Raw genomic sequence first — 15,093 nt, forward strand, 5'->3', positions numbered from 1 at the left:
CTTAGCACCTGAGATGTCTATCCATTGTTTCTCCTTCTTGATACATATTACACTCAGCAACTTTTCTAGTTACATACACCCATGATGATGTCCCTTATGACATTCTAAGCCACTTCTGGTAACAGTCTGAAGGGTACATTTCCCACCATGTGCTTCTGTTGCCTTTTGGGTTACTTAAAATGTTGCTTCTTCTGAGATTGTTCTGATCAATGGTTCAGAGTCATATGTCATCATAAGATGATTATGAGTGTTAAAGAGATAGGTTTCTGAGGCAGTGAGTGATATGGGATGAATGAAAGCATTGTGAAATTTCCCAATGGTTTGTAATGAATCTCAGATTCAATTTTAAGTCCAACTCACTATCCTTCTGCAATCCCTTTGTAAGAAACAAACAATTATAGACAAACATGGGATGAACTTTTTAGCTATTTAGAATACTTTCCAATCCTACATTTGGCAATATTTCCAAATTTATTACTCATTATTCTACTTTATACAATATATTGTCCAGCCAAATGGTCCTGCCTGTGGTCTGACTTGTGGCAATCTACTTCCCAACACAGATGGAATACTTCCCACCTCTGCCTCACAGGATACATAGAATACTTAAGAACGTAGTCAAATACCTTTTCCTACATAAGGCTTCTCACCACCTGGCCCCAAGAGCACATGCACAAAATTCATTTTTTTTCCTCATTGTGTCTACAATTTTGAAGTAATTAAACTTATGTCCCAACAGAAGTCCTGCTCCAATGCCCCATGAATGTATCAAGGTTTGTTGGTGATATGGGTCCCTAAATGCCAAAAGGATGCTCTCCAGTGTATAGCATTTGGAAAGACTTCAGTCAGGGTCCCCGCAATGATCTGTCAGCTGGCTGAGGAAGAGTTTAGTTTGGTATTAAAAAGGAACTTATTGGCTATTGGATGACAGATGCCTTTAGTGTGACGACCAATGAAACAAACAAAAAATGTTCTGCAGTCTCCTTCAATTCCCTTCCACTTCCAAAGTGATGATGGTAGAACTTGAGAAGGGAGGCTGAGGGTGCTAAGATTCACAATTTTTAGAGCCTCTGTAAATTTTCACTTAATTGGTTGTCCTTTAATATGAGATCTTTGTATAATAAAGAATGAATTAATGTACTACTGGAGAAATTAATACACATCAAAATTGATGCAGTTGGCTTTACAAAGGGATAAATGTCAAGTCTTTTATCCTATTAAAAAATAAAATTCACTGTTGGTGGAACAGTAAACTGATCCAGCCATTCTGGAGAGCAAACTGGAGCTATATACCCTTAGGCCCAGAAATACTAGTTTTAGGTCTATTTCCTAAGGTGATCAAGGAAAAAGGAAAAGAAGCTATGTTCTAAAATATTCCTAGCAGCTCTCTTTGTAGTGGTAAAGAACTGGAAATTAAGAGGATGCTTGTCCACTGGGAAATGGCTGAAGAAGTTGTGGCATATGATTAGGATGAAATACTACTGCTCATAAGAAATGATAAGCAGGTTAATTTAAAAAAGACACAGAAAAACCTACATGAAATTATAAAAAGTGAAATTGAGTAAAACCAAGGGAATATTATACTCAGCTACAGAATTAATGTTTGAAGAATAATTTGTAAATGTCCAGCTCCAGAGAGAATTGATAAATAGAAACATCAAAAACATAATATTAATATATATGTGTGTGTATATATATACACACACACACACACATATGCACACATTTCTTTTTGTCAAATGATGCCTTCTGTAGTGCAGGGAGGGGAGGGAAGGAGAGGAAGGAGATAACAAGGAATTTTAATTAAGCCAACAAACATATTAATTTTTCAAAAAGAAAAAAAAATTCACAAGTATGAGATAGGAGAGATGTAGCTAGATAGTTTGCCTGGAAAAGATTTGGACATTTTAGTGGACTGCAAAGTCAATATGAGCCAACAGTTACGTGGCAGTCAAATACAATCTTAGGTTCATCATAAGAGTTTTAAATTCCTCATGTAACGTTGGAAGTCCCTTGGAGGCCAATGATTCCAACTCATGTTGAAGTGAGAGGCATATCACTTAGGACCTAGAAGATGATAGGACCTCTTGTACTCTGCCCTGGTAAAAACATATTTTGAGTACTATGTTAAGCTCTAGCTATCATATTTTAGGAAGGAAACTAAAAGGCAAGAGAGGGACATTGTCAGCCTAGATGGTAGAGGGTATTCAGATCATGCCACATGTAGGCTGGCTGAAGAGTCTAGGGATGTTTAGACTGAGGAAAAGAAAACTTAGGGGGACATGATAGATGTTACAAAATATTTTAATGGATCAGATATAGAAGAGGGACTAGATTTGTTTTGTCCTGCCTTGGAAAGCTGGAGATATGGATTTTAGCCCAATGTAAGGAATATTTGCCTAATAATTTCTTCTAATAGTAGAATGGATTATCTCAAGAGGTAGTAGGTTCTTTTCTAGCAGTTGCTGGCTGACTACTTGTGTCAGTTGTAGAAAGAATTCTAGTTCATTTTGGGTTGAACCCCAGGCACTTTGAGGCTTCTTTGAACTCTAAGCCTATGCATGTGATATTTTTAGTTTAGTGTGATATAAAGTAATCAACATATAAAGATGTGAAACAAAGGCCCTTCCTGACATTATGAATGAGCCATTCGTAGTATGTACAGGACCAAAATTTGCAAGGGTTATGGTCTTGCACTGATACACTTACTGATATTTCAAAGTAAATAAGTTCAGACTTCTAGGGAGCTGAATTATAGAACTGATTAAAGTTGCTAGAGAGAGAGATTTCCAGGAAGCATTACCAAGGAGGCTTCTGCTGATTTCTGACCCTTTCTGGAAAAATGTAGAGTAGTACTACAGACCAGGATTTCAGCAGAGCTAGAAGCTGGAGGTGGTGGTGACTATAGCAGAGCAATAAGTGAGCATCTAGTAGAAACTGTGAAACCAAGATCAGCAGAAGCAGCAAAAAAGAGCATCAATACTCTGTTGTATCAATAATCAATCAAAACTCTGTATTATAAGAAGCATGAATTGCTCCTACTCATATAGGTTTTGGCTGCATGGGCTCTACCTATGCTGTATGCTCCTCTACCCACGAACTCCATGTGCATCCTTTCTTTACACTGACACAATAAGCATATATAGGAAAATGGGCCCAGAATTATAGGGGAAATGTTTTGTGATTACTGTCCTGACTAGGTTATTTTAGTGAAAACCTTTGCTTTGGGCTGATTGTGTCCTTTGGCTAACTACAGACTAGGTGAACATATTAGAAGGGGCTCCTGAGCTACACAGTTCTAAAACTTAAGACCCATAGCATGGTCATAGTGGGTATCCTCAGAAGGGTACTACACTTCGATCAGTTTTCTTTTTATTGCATAAATCACTTTCCTTTCTTTATTAAAACTTCAACTCAAATTCCATCTCTCTAGCCTAACTCAATAAAGAGAAAAAATCATGTCTATCCTTGTATTTTATTGCATTTAAGTGACTAGTCAATAGGACTAATAGCATTGCTTTGGACAAGACCTGAGCACTCGTTAAAAATACAGCTTTACACACGTACAAATATCCTACGAAACATATCAATATCTTTGATTTGACTAGTAATAAGACAATATTTTTAAGTAATGAGGGAAAGCAATTTTTAAAAATTATAGTACATGCATAATAACAACATCCAGATCTCTGGTCTAGTTTAACTTCATCAAGAACATGTAAATTTATGCTAATATTACTTCTCTCTTTCAGCTTACGGTATGCAGGATTTTGATCTGAAAATAAGAAAGTTCTATTAAGATGCTTTTATTTTTCTTAAGTGTCTTTCAAGAAGGCTGATCAATCTTGTGCCAATGAAACCATTTTGCTAGTGGAAGGCAAACAGCTCAGTTGACAGTTTCTCCTCCAGTCTTAACAAAAAGAAATTTTCTAAAGCTTAGGAAGAATTCTTCCAACTCTATTTGCCAAATACATGGAAATGATGTCTGAGAGGTTATATAAATTATTTATGTATAAAAAAAGGAATTTGGAGGTATAAAAAATGAAATAATGCTAATGTAGTTCTTTCAATTGATTTTATTTAATATATACTTAAATAATAAGTCAAATGAAAGGAGTTCTTTAAAATCTCAGAACTATAGAACCTGTCCTATTAGTCACTCTGGAAGACTGAATTTTCCAGTCTTAACCAAGGGTTTATCTTTTTAAGAGTCAAATTTTAAGCTTTGATTTGTATCATGTGAATTGAGATCTTCCTAGAATGTATATTTCTTTAGTTTTAAGAAAATTACTATGAATTAGAAAATGATCAACAAATAAGAGCCTACTCATATATAGAAGCCAGAAAAAGAAGGCTGTGCCTGAAATCTGAGAATCTGTTCCATATTAACTTATTTTATATTATTTAATAAGTATATTAATTTTAACATGGTAGCACCAGTGTCTTTCTACTTCCTACACAGAAAATAATAAGCATAATTTAATATTTTCTAATAGACTTTGGTTCATCATTATGAATGTCAATGTGATAATCTCTCAAGGTTCAAGGATTATTTGCCCCTTTGCTTAATTATCTCAGACTACTAGATTTTTGAACTCTTTATTTGGTTTTTATTCTTTTTTATTTAACCCTATATTTTCAGATTATCATTTCTCTATTAATATTGCTAATATGTTTGCCATAAAAGTCCTTCTTCTTGATATCTAATTTGCTATTCTTTAATAATGGTGATGATGACGATGATGACAGTGAGCATTTATATAGTGTTTTAAGGTTTATAAGGTGCTTTACAAATATCTCATTTTATCCTAACAACCCTAGGAGGTGGGTGTTATTGTTATCCCCATTTTAAAAATGAGGAAACTGAGGCAGGCAGAAGTTAAGTGACTTTCTTAGGCGTAAGCTGCTAATAAATGTTTGGGACCAGATCACTGTTTATTATTGTGATACACTGTGTAGTTCTTTACCACATGTATGAAACCAGAACTAAGAAAACACATATATGCAAATGACTCCAAATAGCTTATTTTCTTTATTAACAAAATGAACCCTGACTGAATAAAAGAAAATCTTGAATTTTTGTTAGTCATCTGAGTTTTTTTGCATTAATGTACTAACAATGACATGAAAAAACCGCCAAAATGTTTATCATCATCACCCCTTAAAAATGACCAAAAATGTTTGGCATCAATTACCTTACCTTTTTGATGAGAGTTGTGTTGTTACTTGAATTGCTTCGAAAGCACACATCACAAGAACAAAAGGAATTAAAATCTGTTAAAATACAAAGAGGACCATACACTTTTGAAGACTATGTGAAATAGTTCAAAACAATCACCATTTCTGCTTGTGTAAACTTTTTTTTTTTAATGCCACAATTCATTTTTGCAATGTACTACAGTAGAGCAAACAATAGAATAATCAAATGTTACAAAGAAGTGGGTGGAAACTCATTTGAAATGGCTTAAAGTATGTTGACTACACTGATAAAAAAAAAAAACAAAAAAAAAAACCCAAACCTAAGTTAGTTACTTATAGGCATCACAAAAGATAAAAGCCCCATACTACATTTCTAATAAAAGGCTATTAAAAGTCCTTGCTCCGTTGAATTCACTAATGCAAATGTTTGAATTATGCCAGCAAGAAGATAATTATTCATTGTACAATACAGTAGTACACTCAAGAACTTCCAGGTTGAAAGGACGTGAAAGAGAAAGGATGCAAATAATAAAAAGAGATTAACAAGGCAAACCAAACAAAATGGGCAGTGCTGGAAACTGGCAAACTAGTTCCCTGATTCTTTCTTTTGTTTTCTATTTCTCTGGTATCATACAAAGCTATGTTTAAACAGCTCTCACTGATTTTTCTCAAATACGAAGTTGATAATGAAAAGTAAATGGAAAGAGAAAAGCAAGAAATGGCTTCTAAGATTACACAGCTATTACTTTAAAAAATAACAAATCAAAAAAGAAAGTAAAGTTCTGGTACAACCAACTTTCCCCAAATCAAAAGTATTGTCCAGTTGTTTCAGTAATGTCTAACTCTTCATGATGCCATTTGGGGTTTTTTTCTTCTTTTTTTTTTTAAACCCTTAACTTCTGTGTATTGGCTCCTTGGTGGAAGAGTGGTAAGGGCAGACAATGGGGGTCAAGTGACTTGCCCAGGGTCACACAGCTGGGAAATGTCTGAGGCCGGATTTGAACCTAAGACCTCCCGTCCCTAGGCCTGAGCTACCCAGCTGCCCCTGGGGTTTTCTTGAAAAAGAAACTAGAGTAGTTTGCCATTTCCTTTTCCAACTCATTTTATAAATCATTAACTGATGCAAACAGGGTTAAGTGACTTTCATAGGGTCACACAGCTAGTAAGTATTGGAGGCCAGATTTGGACTCAGGTCTTCCTGACTCAAATCTAGCACTTTTATCTACTTATCCTCCCTAGCTGCTCAGGAATTATTTCCACTAGGTGTTCCCTAATTGCAACACTCCCTTATGTATCATGTCTCTGTTCCAACAGCACCAAGCTGTTCCCCTTAGGTGGAAGATTCTCTCTTTCTCCCCTCCACCTGGCAGAATGACTCTTTTCTATCATGGCTTAACATAAGGATCATCTTCTACATAAAGTCCTTGATGATTCTACCCTTCCCCACAATTGCTAAATTTCTTTCTGTTTTCTTTTCTTTTAAAAAAAAGCCCTTACCATCCTTCTTGGAATAAATGTATATCGATTCTAAGGCAGAACTGCTTTAAGATTCTTAGGCAGTGAGGTTTAAATGACTTGCCCAAGGTTACACAGCTAGGAAGTGTCTAAGTAGATTTGAACCCTAGAGACTTCCTCTCTCTAGGTCTCTAAATGTTCTCTTTCTCAACAAATTACTTTATATTGACTTATATCTGCTCCTGTTGCATTCCCCTCTTGCCCTTACTCCCTTCCACTCAAAATTCCTTGAAGGGAGGGGATATTAAAGTTTTATTCTATCCTCAACTCTTGGTATACTTTAATATAATAGGCACTTAATAAGTGTTTTTAATATGAATTTAATTGCATTTGTGTATGAAGGTTTGTTTTGCTATCCAGAATAATTTTTAAAAGCTACTAATGATATTTCTTAAGATTTATTTATTTTAAAGTAGAATAAGGAGGCAAAAAAACAATCAAGGCTTGCTTAACGAAATAAGTTTTTCATGATACAATAGAGACAAGACTGTGAAAAAAATGCTGGGCATCTTTTTTAAGTTTATTATGTAATATTGATGAGAATAAAAATAAATTTTTAAGCAGAGATCAGAAGACATCTATAAAATGTAGTACTGAGAGTTAGAAATCAAAAATAAGTATCAATCAGTTTTATATATTAAGTCTTATAGTGCTGGTGGACCTAATTTCTGATAAAAAAGAGTGGCCACGATGAAAAGTAATCAATACAAAAAAAGGATTCTGTAAATTGGTCAAGACCAATCAAATAAATGAATTACCAAAGACAACGTTTAAGTCAATACAAACTCCTCTAGAGACCCTGAAGAGAGCTTGACAGCTATGTAAGTAGACTCCACCATTAACTTTTTTTTTTTTTTTTTAAATCTTATCTTCTGTCTCAGAATTGATACAAGTATCAATTCCAAGGCAGAAGAATGGTAAGGGCTGGGCAAATGAGCTTAAGTGACCTGCCCAGAGTCATGTAGCTAGGAAGTGTCTGAGGGCAAATTTGAACCCAGGTCCTTCTGACTCCAGGCCTGGCACTCTATTCACTGATCCACATAGTTGCTCTGACTCTTAATGACTTTCATCAAGTCACTGGAGCTTTGAATCAATACTTCCAGAAAAGGTGTGGTTTCCCAAAGACCCTCCTGGGAGGAACAGGGTCTGCCCTCACTTGTAGGTCATTACTGGGGTGTTCTTTGGAACTAGAGCTGGGGTAAAATCTCTAGGGGTAAGACAGTCAGAAAGCTTCCTAGTGAGTTTCTGTCACCTTTACAAAGACTTCCTAGGCAATCTGAACTCTTTTAATTCCAATGCATTTGTAATGGAGTGAGAACTACCTCCATCATAGACAGAACCATTCTTGTCTCCCAAATTCTAATCTTTCTAGGGACAACTAAACATCTTTGATTTCACAAAAGAGGACATAAATCTGGCCACTTTTTGGATATGCTCTCAAAAAAGCCAAAACACGATCTGGGACTAAGATATATTACTGAGTCCCTGAAAGAATGTCATTAGCAAGTATAATCACTAACCTTCCACATCATCAAGGATCCCATCATAAAGGGGCTAAATACAGTCAAGAAGCAATAGACGGATGAAGGATCAAAACTGAAGAAACACATCAAGAAGAAAAAAAAGGATTATTGGAAATTACAATGTATTTATAAAAGTAGTTTTTACTAAAATACATTTAAATGAATCTACCAAATATCAAGTCTTTCTCAAAATATGAATATATCTAGTATTATGTATATCTAACATTATAGGAGTCGGTTATTCTTGTGATACCAATGTTATGAATAGATTAGTCAAAGAGTGCTATTGTAGGGCATCTATGACATTGTTGCAAAACAATATTGGTCAGGGCAACATCGTGTGGAGCTCATCTAGACCAATTTATGTATGTATTAGAGACTGATTTTTGTAAGTTTAGATTTCTTCTTTTGGAGAAGCTATTTAAAACATTAAGATAGTATTTTATGTGTGGCTTTATCCTTGCTACATTAAGCAAAATTTTCACCAGCTAGTTATAATGCTTTTTAGTATGGTCATACTATCATATCATTTTGTAGTCATTTCTGTAGTCAGAGAAAGATTACCTGTTAATCGAAGCTATGTTTCCAGTTCCAAAAAAGGCTGTCACTATGAAGAAAACCTGGACAGAGCTAAGGAAATGGTCAGTAAGTCTGAAATGAGAACACCCAGCATCTCATCTTCAAAACTATATCTTAGACTCTTTCCTCTTTATTACTTTCATACAGATTCACATTCATCTTCTCCCTTTTTATTCCCACGAACATTATTCATAGTATAGGCCCCCTTTTCATCATCTACTTGGACTACTGCAGTAACCTCTTAACAACTGTTATCACCTTCAGTCTCTTCCCCAGTCCAATATAGTGAAGACTGTCATCTCATGCATAGATATGAGTTCCTCATAAAATGCATTCTTAACCAGTTTTCCATGAACTTATTTTGGGGACGAATTTGAAAACTGTATATCAGTATAATTAGTTTCCATTGTAATCTTGTGTATTTTATTTTGTACACTTAAAAACATTAAAAACATAAAAGGTCTAGGGACCCCTAAAAAGAAAGGTAACCATAGATTCTATTATACCTCCAAAAAGGTCCATGACAAAAGACTAAGAATTCCTGTCCTAAAACCCTCATGGACTCCCTGGTGATTATTTGTTTTTTAGTTGTTTTTCATTCATGTCTGACTATTCATGATCCCTTTGGGGGATTTTCTTGACAGAGATACGGCAGGGGTTTGCTATTTACTTCTTCAGTTCATTTTGCAGATGAGGAAACTTGAGTTAAGAGACTTGCCTAGGTTCACACAGCCAGGAAATGTCTGAGGTCATATTTGAACTCCTAAAGTTAATCTTCTTGATTACAAACTGTGCCGTTTAGTTGCCCCACTGGTTTCCTACTCCTCAGCAAATCAAGTTCATCCTCCTAAAAGCTTAGCATTCAAGATCATTTAGGACATGGCACTATCCTACCTTTCTACTCTGATTTCATACTCCTCTAGTTTTATTGTAGGTGTTCCTGACTGAGATCAGCTCTCTATTCAGTATACCACACTGACTCTGTTAGAATTCTAGACTGTATTATTAAAAGGATATTTTGTAAGCATTTAGAAAAAGCAGGGAATCACAAAGCAGAATCACAAAATAGGAAACAGGCCAGACTAACTTTATTTAATTTTTTGGTAGGGTTACTAAATTGGAAGATCAGAGAAATGCCATTGATAGACATAGCTTACTCAAATTTTAGCAAAACATTTGGAAAAAAATCAAATTATTCATGTATACAAAGATAAATAGCTGTGGGCCAGTGGTGTCAAACTCAAATAGAACAGATCCCTATTGTGGGACGTTGACTTAGAAAACCACAAATTAACATTAGCTTTATGAATCTGTATTTTCATTTGTTTTGTTAAACATTTCCCAATTACATTTTAATCTGGTTTGACTGCCCCCAGGAATTTTGTGAATTTGATACCTCTGGCTTAGATGAATAGTGTAATTTAATGGAAATGGACAAAACCAAATGTAGCCCCCAATAAAATCAGAGCCATCAACTAGCTAGAGCCAGGCACATATGGTCTCATCCAAAACACCTGAATAAATTCTTGGGTGTTCTAGGCTATCCTTGTTCTACCCACTGAAGCCAAACATTTCCCTGAGAACTGGACTAGATGGTTACATATTTACCTATGATTTATTATACTAAAGATAACTTTGTTTAGAACCACTGAGGTAATAGATATCCATTATCTCTCTCTTATAAATCATTACTAACCATTGTCCCTGCAAAAGCCTTACCTAATCCCTTAGCCTACATCATTTCCCCTATAAAGTATGTACCCCAAATCAATAAACTTTGTTACTGATCAGCAAGAAGATTTCTGTGTGTCCATCAGTCTGTCAATTCGGTCCCTCCTGTAATCCCTGAATCATTTTTCTCATCCTGGTTTGTTGACCCACGAGTAATTTGTAGAGTTGGGCTCTACAACCAAAGAGTAGTTATTTGATGTCAATTTAGAAGACCATCTCCATTAGAGTCCTCTTTAGGATCTGAGTTTGTCTCATTTTTTAAATTAGATATAGATATTAATTTAGAAATGATACAGTTTATGAAATAAGAGGTGATACAAGATTGAGAAAGATGGCTAACACACTTAATGACAGAATCAAAGCTCTTGACTGGATGTCCAGATTATTGGGATAAAATCAAAGAGGATGAAACTTAATAGTTATACATACAAATTCTTATGCTTGTGTTCAAAAAATAAGATTCAAGCAAAGGTTAGGCGAGGCATGGGAAGTCAACAATTTATTCCAATACGAATAACATTGGGATTAGGAATGGGAATAGGAAAGCTTAATGTGAATCAAAAGTATGATTGATAAGCTGAAGAGTGTCCAAAGGAAGGTGATTAGCATGATCAAGGGTCTCAAATTCATATTGTATGAAAACCAGATGAAGAAAGTAGGAATTTTTAACATGGAGAGAATTGGCAGGAAGAAGATAGCTTTCTTCAAGTATCTTACGGGTTATCAGGCAGAAAAGGAATTAGAAACATTTTGCATGAGCCATAAGACATAATTATAAGCAATGGGTAGAAATTGTGAAAAGGCAGATGTAGATTTAAAGTGAAGAACTTTTCAACACTCCAGAAGTAGGAAGGGTTGCTTTAGGAGGTTGCTTCCTAACTTGAAGTCCTTAAGAAACTCTGAATGACTACTTGTCAGTATGTCATACAGCTTCTTCTATGTATGGGTTGAGCTGGATGGCTCTAGAGGTCCCTTCCAATGCCCAAACTTTATGATCTTTCTATTTCTGCAGCACTTTCCTTTTGTTTTCTAATTTCATTTCAACAAGAATGTTAAAATTGAAGTGCTTTCATTTTTCCAGCAGTATGTCAACTTATTGGTTGCTAGACAAGTACCGTGTCTTACTGTACCAACAGTTAAGGTAATGTTTATAGAGCAAAAATTATGTTTACATCTTCCCCTCCCCCTCCCCCCATTCCTGCCTCTCGGGCTATTGTTAATGAAGAAGTAGAAGGGAACTGAACAAAGCAGAAGTCTCTTTAGTATTTTTCTTTTTCTCTTGGGGTTCCATACCTGAATGATTCATCACCTAATGATCCCAATTTGGACGGTTGGGCCTCTCCATATTGAGTTAGGCTGGCCCTTGCAAGCCATCTATGGTTTGTGTTAGTTAAAATCACCTGGGGTTCTATTTGGAAGGATTGAACCTCAATATAGTGTTTGACAAACTTCTGTGGACCTGTGGGGGTCCTTAAAACTACATTTCCCGTGGTCCAACGGGTTTCATGGGTTTCCTGTTTTGGATGACGTATTAAAGGTGAGGGACTGTTTTAAGTAGGGGGTAGTGACTTGGAACTTCCTCTTTAGCTACCTGAGCTGGTGGAGAGAGGGAAGGTAAATGGCGGAGGTGAGGTTGGAATATGTTTCTTACAGGCGCGTGGTCAGTTTATCTCTCTCAGCATGGCTTTTATTAAAATACTATTCTTCCTTTTGATCTCGGCCCTCATCATTTTTTTTAACATTTATTAATATTCATTTTTGACATGGTTACATGATTCATGCTCCACCTTTCCCCTTCAACCCCCCCCCCCCCCCTCCCCCCCCCCCCCCCATGGCCGATGCGCATTTCCACTAGTTTTGTCATGTGTCCTTGATCAAGACCAATTTCCAAATTGTTGGTAGTTGCATTGGTGTGGTAGTCGGCCCTCATCATTTTTAATCATAACAGGCTGGGACCATATTCAAAACTGTACTGGTTTTGTATTGTTAATAATGAAAAGGGCCTAGACTTGTGATTTCATTTATATGGGGAATTCCCAGATGAGAAAAATATACTCCCTTATAGTATTACCAAATTGAAAAGATGCCAACATCCCCACCACACCATAGTGAGACTGCAAAGGAGGACTTAGCTAAAAGTCAGGCCTCTTAGAATGTATGAAGTTTTCTGACATGTGATCTTATTGGATCTTCATATTGTCTTTCTAAGGTCCCTGCATTTTATGGATGAAGTTGAAACTGAGGCTCAGAGACATTAAATTAATTTAAATAAATAAATAATGATTATGAGGAAGGAAAGGATAATAATAACTGCAACTACTAGAATTTATATAGCACTTTATGGTGTGCAAAGTGCTTTTATTTATGCCAAGTCATTTGAGACTAACTACAATCTCATGAGATAGTTGCCATTGTTATTTATATTTTTCAGATGAAGAAATTTGTAAGACTTAAGGTTGTGAAAGTACCTTGATCAGGGTTACAAAGCTAAGAAGTGGGACAGTGAGGTAGCAGAAAGAAGTGCCAGGCCTGGAGTCAAGAAGACCTGGGTTCAAATCTGACCTAAGACAGGTCCTAGATTGGGTAACCCTGGGAAAGTCAATTACCTTTCCACTCTTTTATCTTACCTAGTAATGATTCTAAGACAGAAGATAAAGATTTAAAACCAAAAAAAGCAAAGTTAGATAGTATCTGATCCAGGATTACAACATAGGTCATCCAGACTTCAAGTTCATCACTGTCCAATCCTTCAAGAAGCTTCTCAAATTATCAAGCAGCAGAGTTGAAACTCAAAACCAGGTTAATCTTCTGACTTTTCTGTGTAGAGGAAAAGGTTCTAGACTAAGAGATCAAAGATTTGGCTTCTAATATAGTTTCTGCCATTAATTATATGCATTTTAAGGGAATCCACGATATTTTCTGAGCTTGAATTTTTCTGTCAGACTAAGAGTTTTGTAGATCTCCACATAACTGCTTAAAGACTTGAGTTTGCAAATGATTATAGGGTGTTTTCATCTGGGTGTTCTTTAAACTCAAAATGTTTCAAACTGAGCTAATTACTTTTTCCTAAATCAATTTTTTATTTGATTTCCTGTATTCATGATACAACAAAATTCACTGATTTTCTCAAGTTCAAAAATCTTAGTGTTGCCTTTTATTTTTTGTTCTTCTTCTGCTCTCACAATTAATCGGGTCTGTCTGTTACACTTGTTACTCAAAAACCTCCAGGAGGTCCCTTTCACTTCTCGAATCAAATACAAAATGTGTTCCCTCCCCCCTCCCCCCAGCATTCAAAGCCCTTTAAAACCTAGCCCATTCTTGCCTTTCTATTCTTACACTTTAGTTCCTATCAAGTACTCTTTGATCCAAAGATGCTGGTCTCCTGGCTGTTTCCCAAATAAGACACTCATTCTCAGCTCTAGATTGTGAGCTCCTTGAAGGCAGACTGTTTTTGCCTCTTTTTGTACTCCCAACATTTAGCACCATACCTATGTAAAAGGGAATTCTTAATCTCTTTCTTCTAATTTAACTGGGGACCTGGAGGTCCTTTTACCATAAAGATGTGTAAGATATATCAGCCCATAGTCAAAGGAAATAGAAACCAGAGAGACAGGAAGTGAGGTAAGAAGGGGTTATAAAAGGCCAGTGAGAGGATGGAGAGGGGCTTTTGGCTTTTTTGGGTTAGGAGATGGTTGTTAATTGGCCATTGGTAGTTGGTCACTGGGGGTTGGTTGCTAGTTGGTGGTTGAGATACACACACACACACACACACACACACACACACACACACACACACACACACATTTATATATTCTGCCTGGTGAGCTGAAGGGTGATCAGCTGGACATTTTCTAATGGCAGATATAGGGAGTTATAGGTAGTTATAGGGTGGGTAGTTAGGCAATTTCTCTTTCTATCTCTTTCCTATATTTCCCTCCTTTTACTATATTCTCATTAAAACTAAAATTGTTAAAAGCTGCTCTCTTATTTTGTCAAACTCCTAATTTAACCCTTATACCTAGCACATAGTCAGCACTTAATAAATCTATACTGATTGTCAAATAAGTTATATCTAAATTCCATCAGCCCCCTGCCCCACATACCATCTTTTACACCCATTCATTTTGGCTTCGCCTTACTTCTTATAGCTGCCTATTCTCTTTCTACAGCTTCTTAAAGATAATTTTACCTCTGCTCCATGATGGCAATGATTGTGCCTTCTCTAAACTCATTGATCTATGTTGGTGGAAGGGCACCAACATTGATAAGACCATGGATACTCAAAGTACTTAGGTATGGCTCCATTTAACAGCTGGGCTTCCTAGAGCCCCTTCTTCATCACCGGAATATTAAAGTAGAGGTTGGTTGACTTTTTTCAGATATGAGAGGGCTCCCCATAGCATCTTACTGTGATGATAGTTTTTAAATACTATGCCAAGAAAATGCAGACTTTCAGAGCTTCAACCCCACTGGAAACTCACTGGAAAGAGTCTGTGTATGAGCCCATAAAAGATGATATGTATGCTATCTGAGAGCTGTCTTCCTC

At 36.1% G+C, this 15,093-nt stretch overlaps 1 protein-coding gene across 1 annotated transcript in view; it reads right to left on the reverse strand.

The window, feature by feature from the left end:
• Positions 1-15,093, reverse strand: part of PIGN (phosphatidylinositol glycan anchor biosynthesis class N) — a 213,947-nt gene that overhangs the window by 25,867 nt on the left and 172,987 nt on the right. The window contains exons 25-27 of the mRNA XM_044682228.1: positions 8,802-8,857; positions 8,235-8,310; positions 5,201-5,274 (exon numbers count right to left, since the gene is read on the reverse strand). Coding sequence (XP_044538163.1) covers positions 5,201-5,274; positions 8,235-8,310; positions 8,802-8,857 — 206 coding nt within the window. The remainder of the gene's footprint in view (positions 1-5,200; positions 5,275-8,234; positions 8,311-8,801; positions 8,858-15,093) is intronic.

The sequence above is a fragment of the Gracilinanus agilis genome, chromosome 1 (genome assembly GCF_016433145.1).
Source record: "Gracilinanus agilis isolate LMUSP501 chromosome 1, AgileGrace, whole genome shotgun sequence".
Taxonomy (NCBI): Eukaryota; Metazoa; Chordata; class Mammalia; order Didelphimorphia; family Didelphidae; genus Gracilinanus; species Gracilinanus agilis.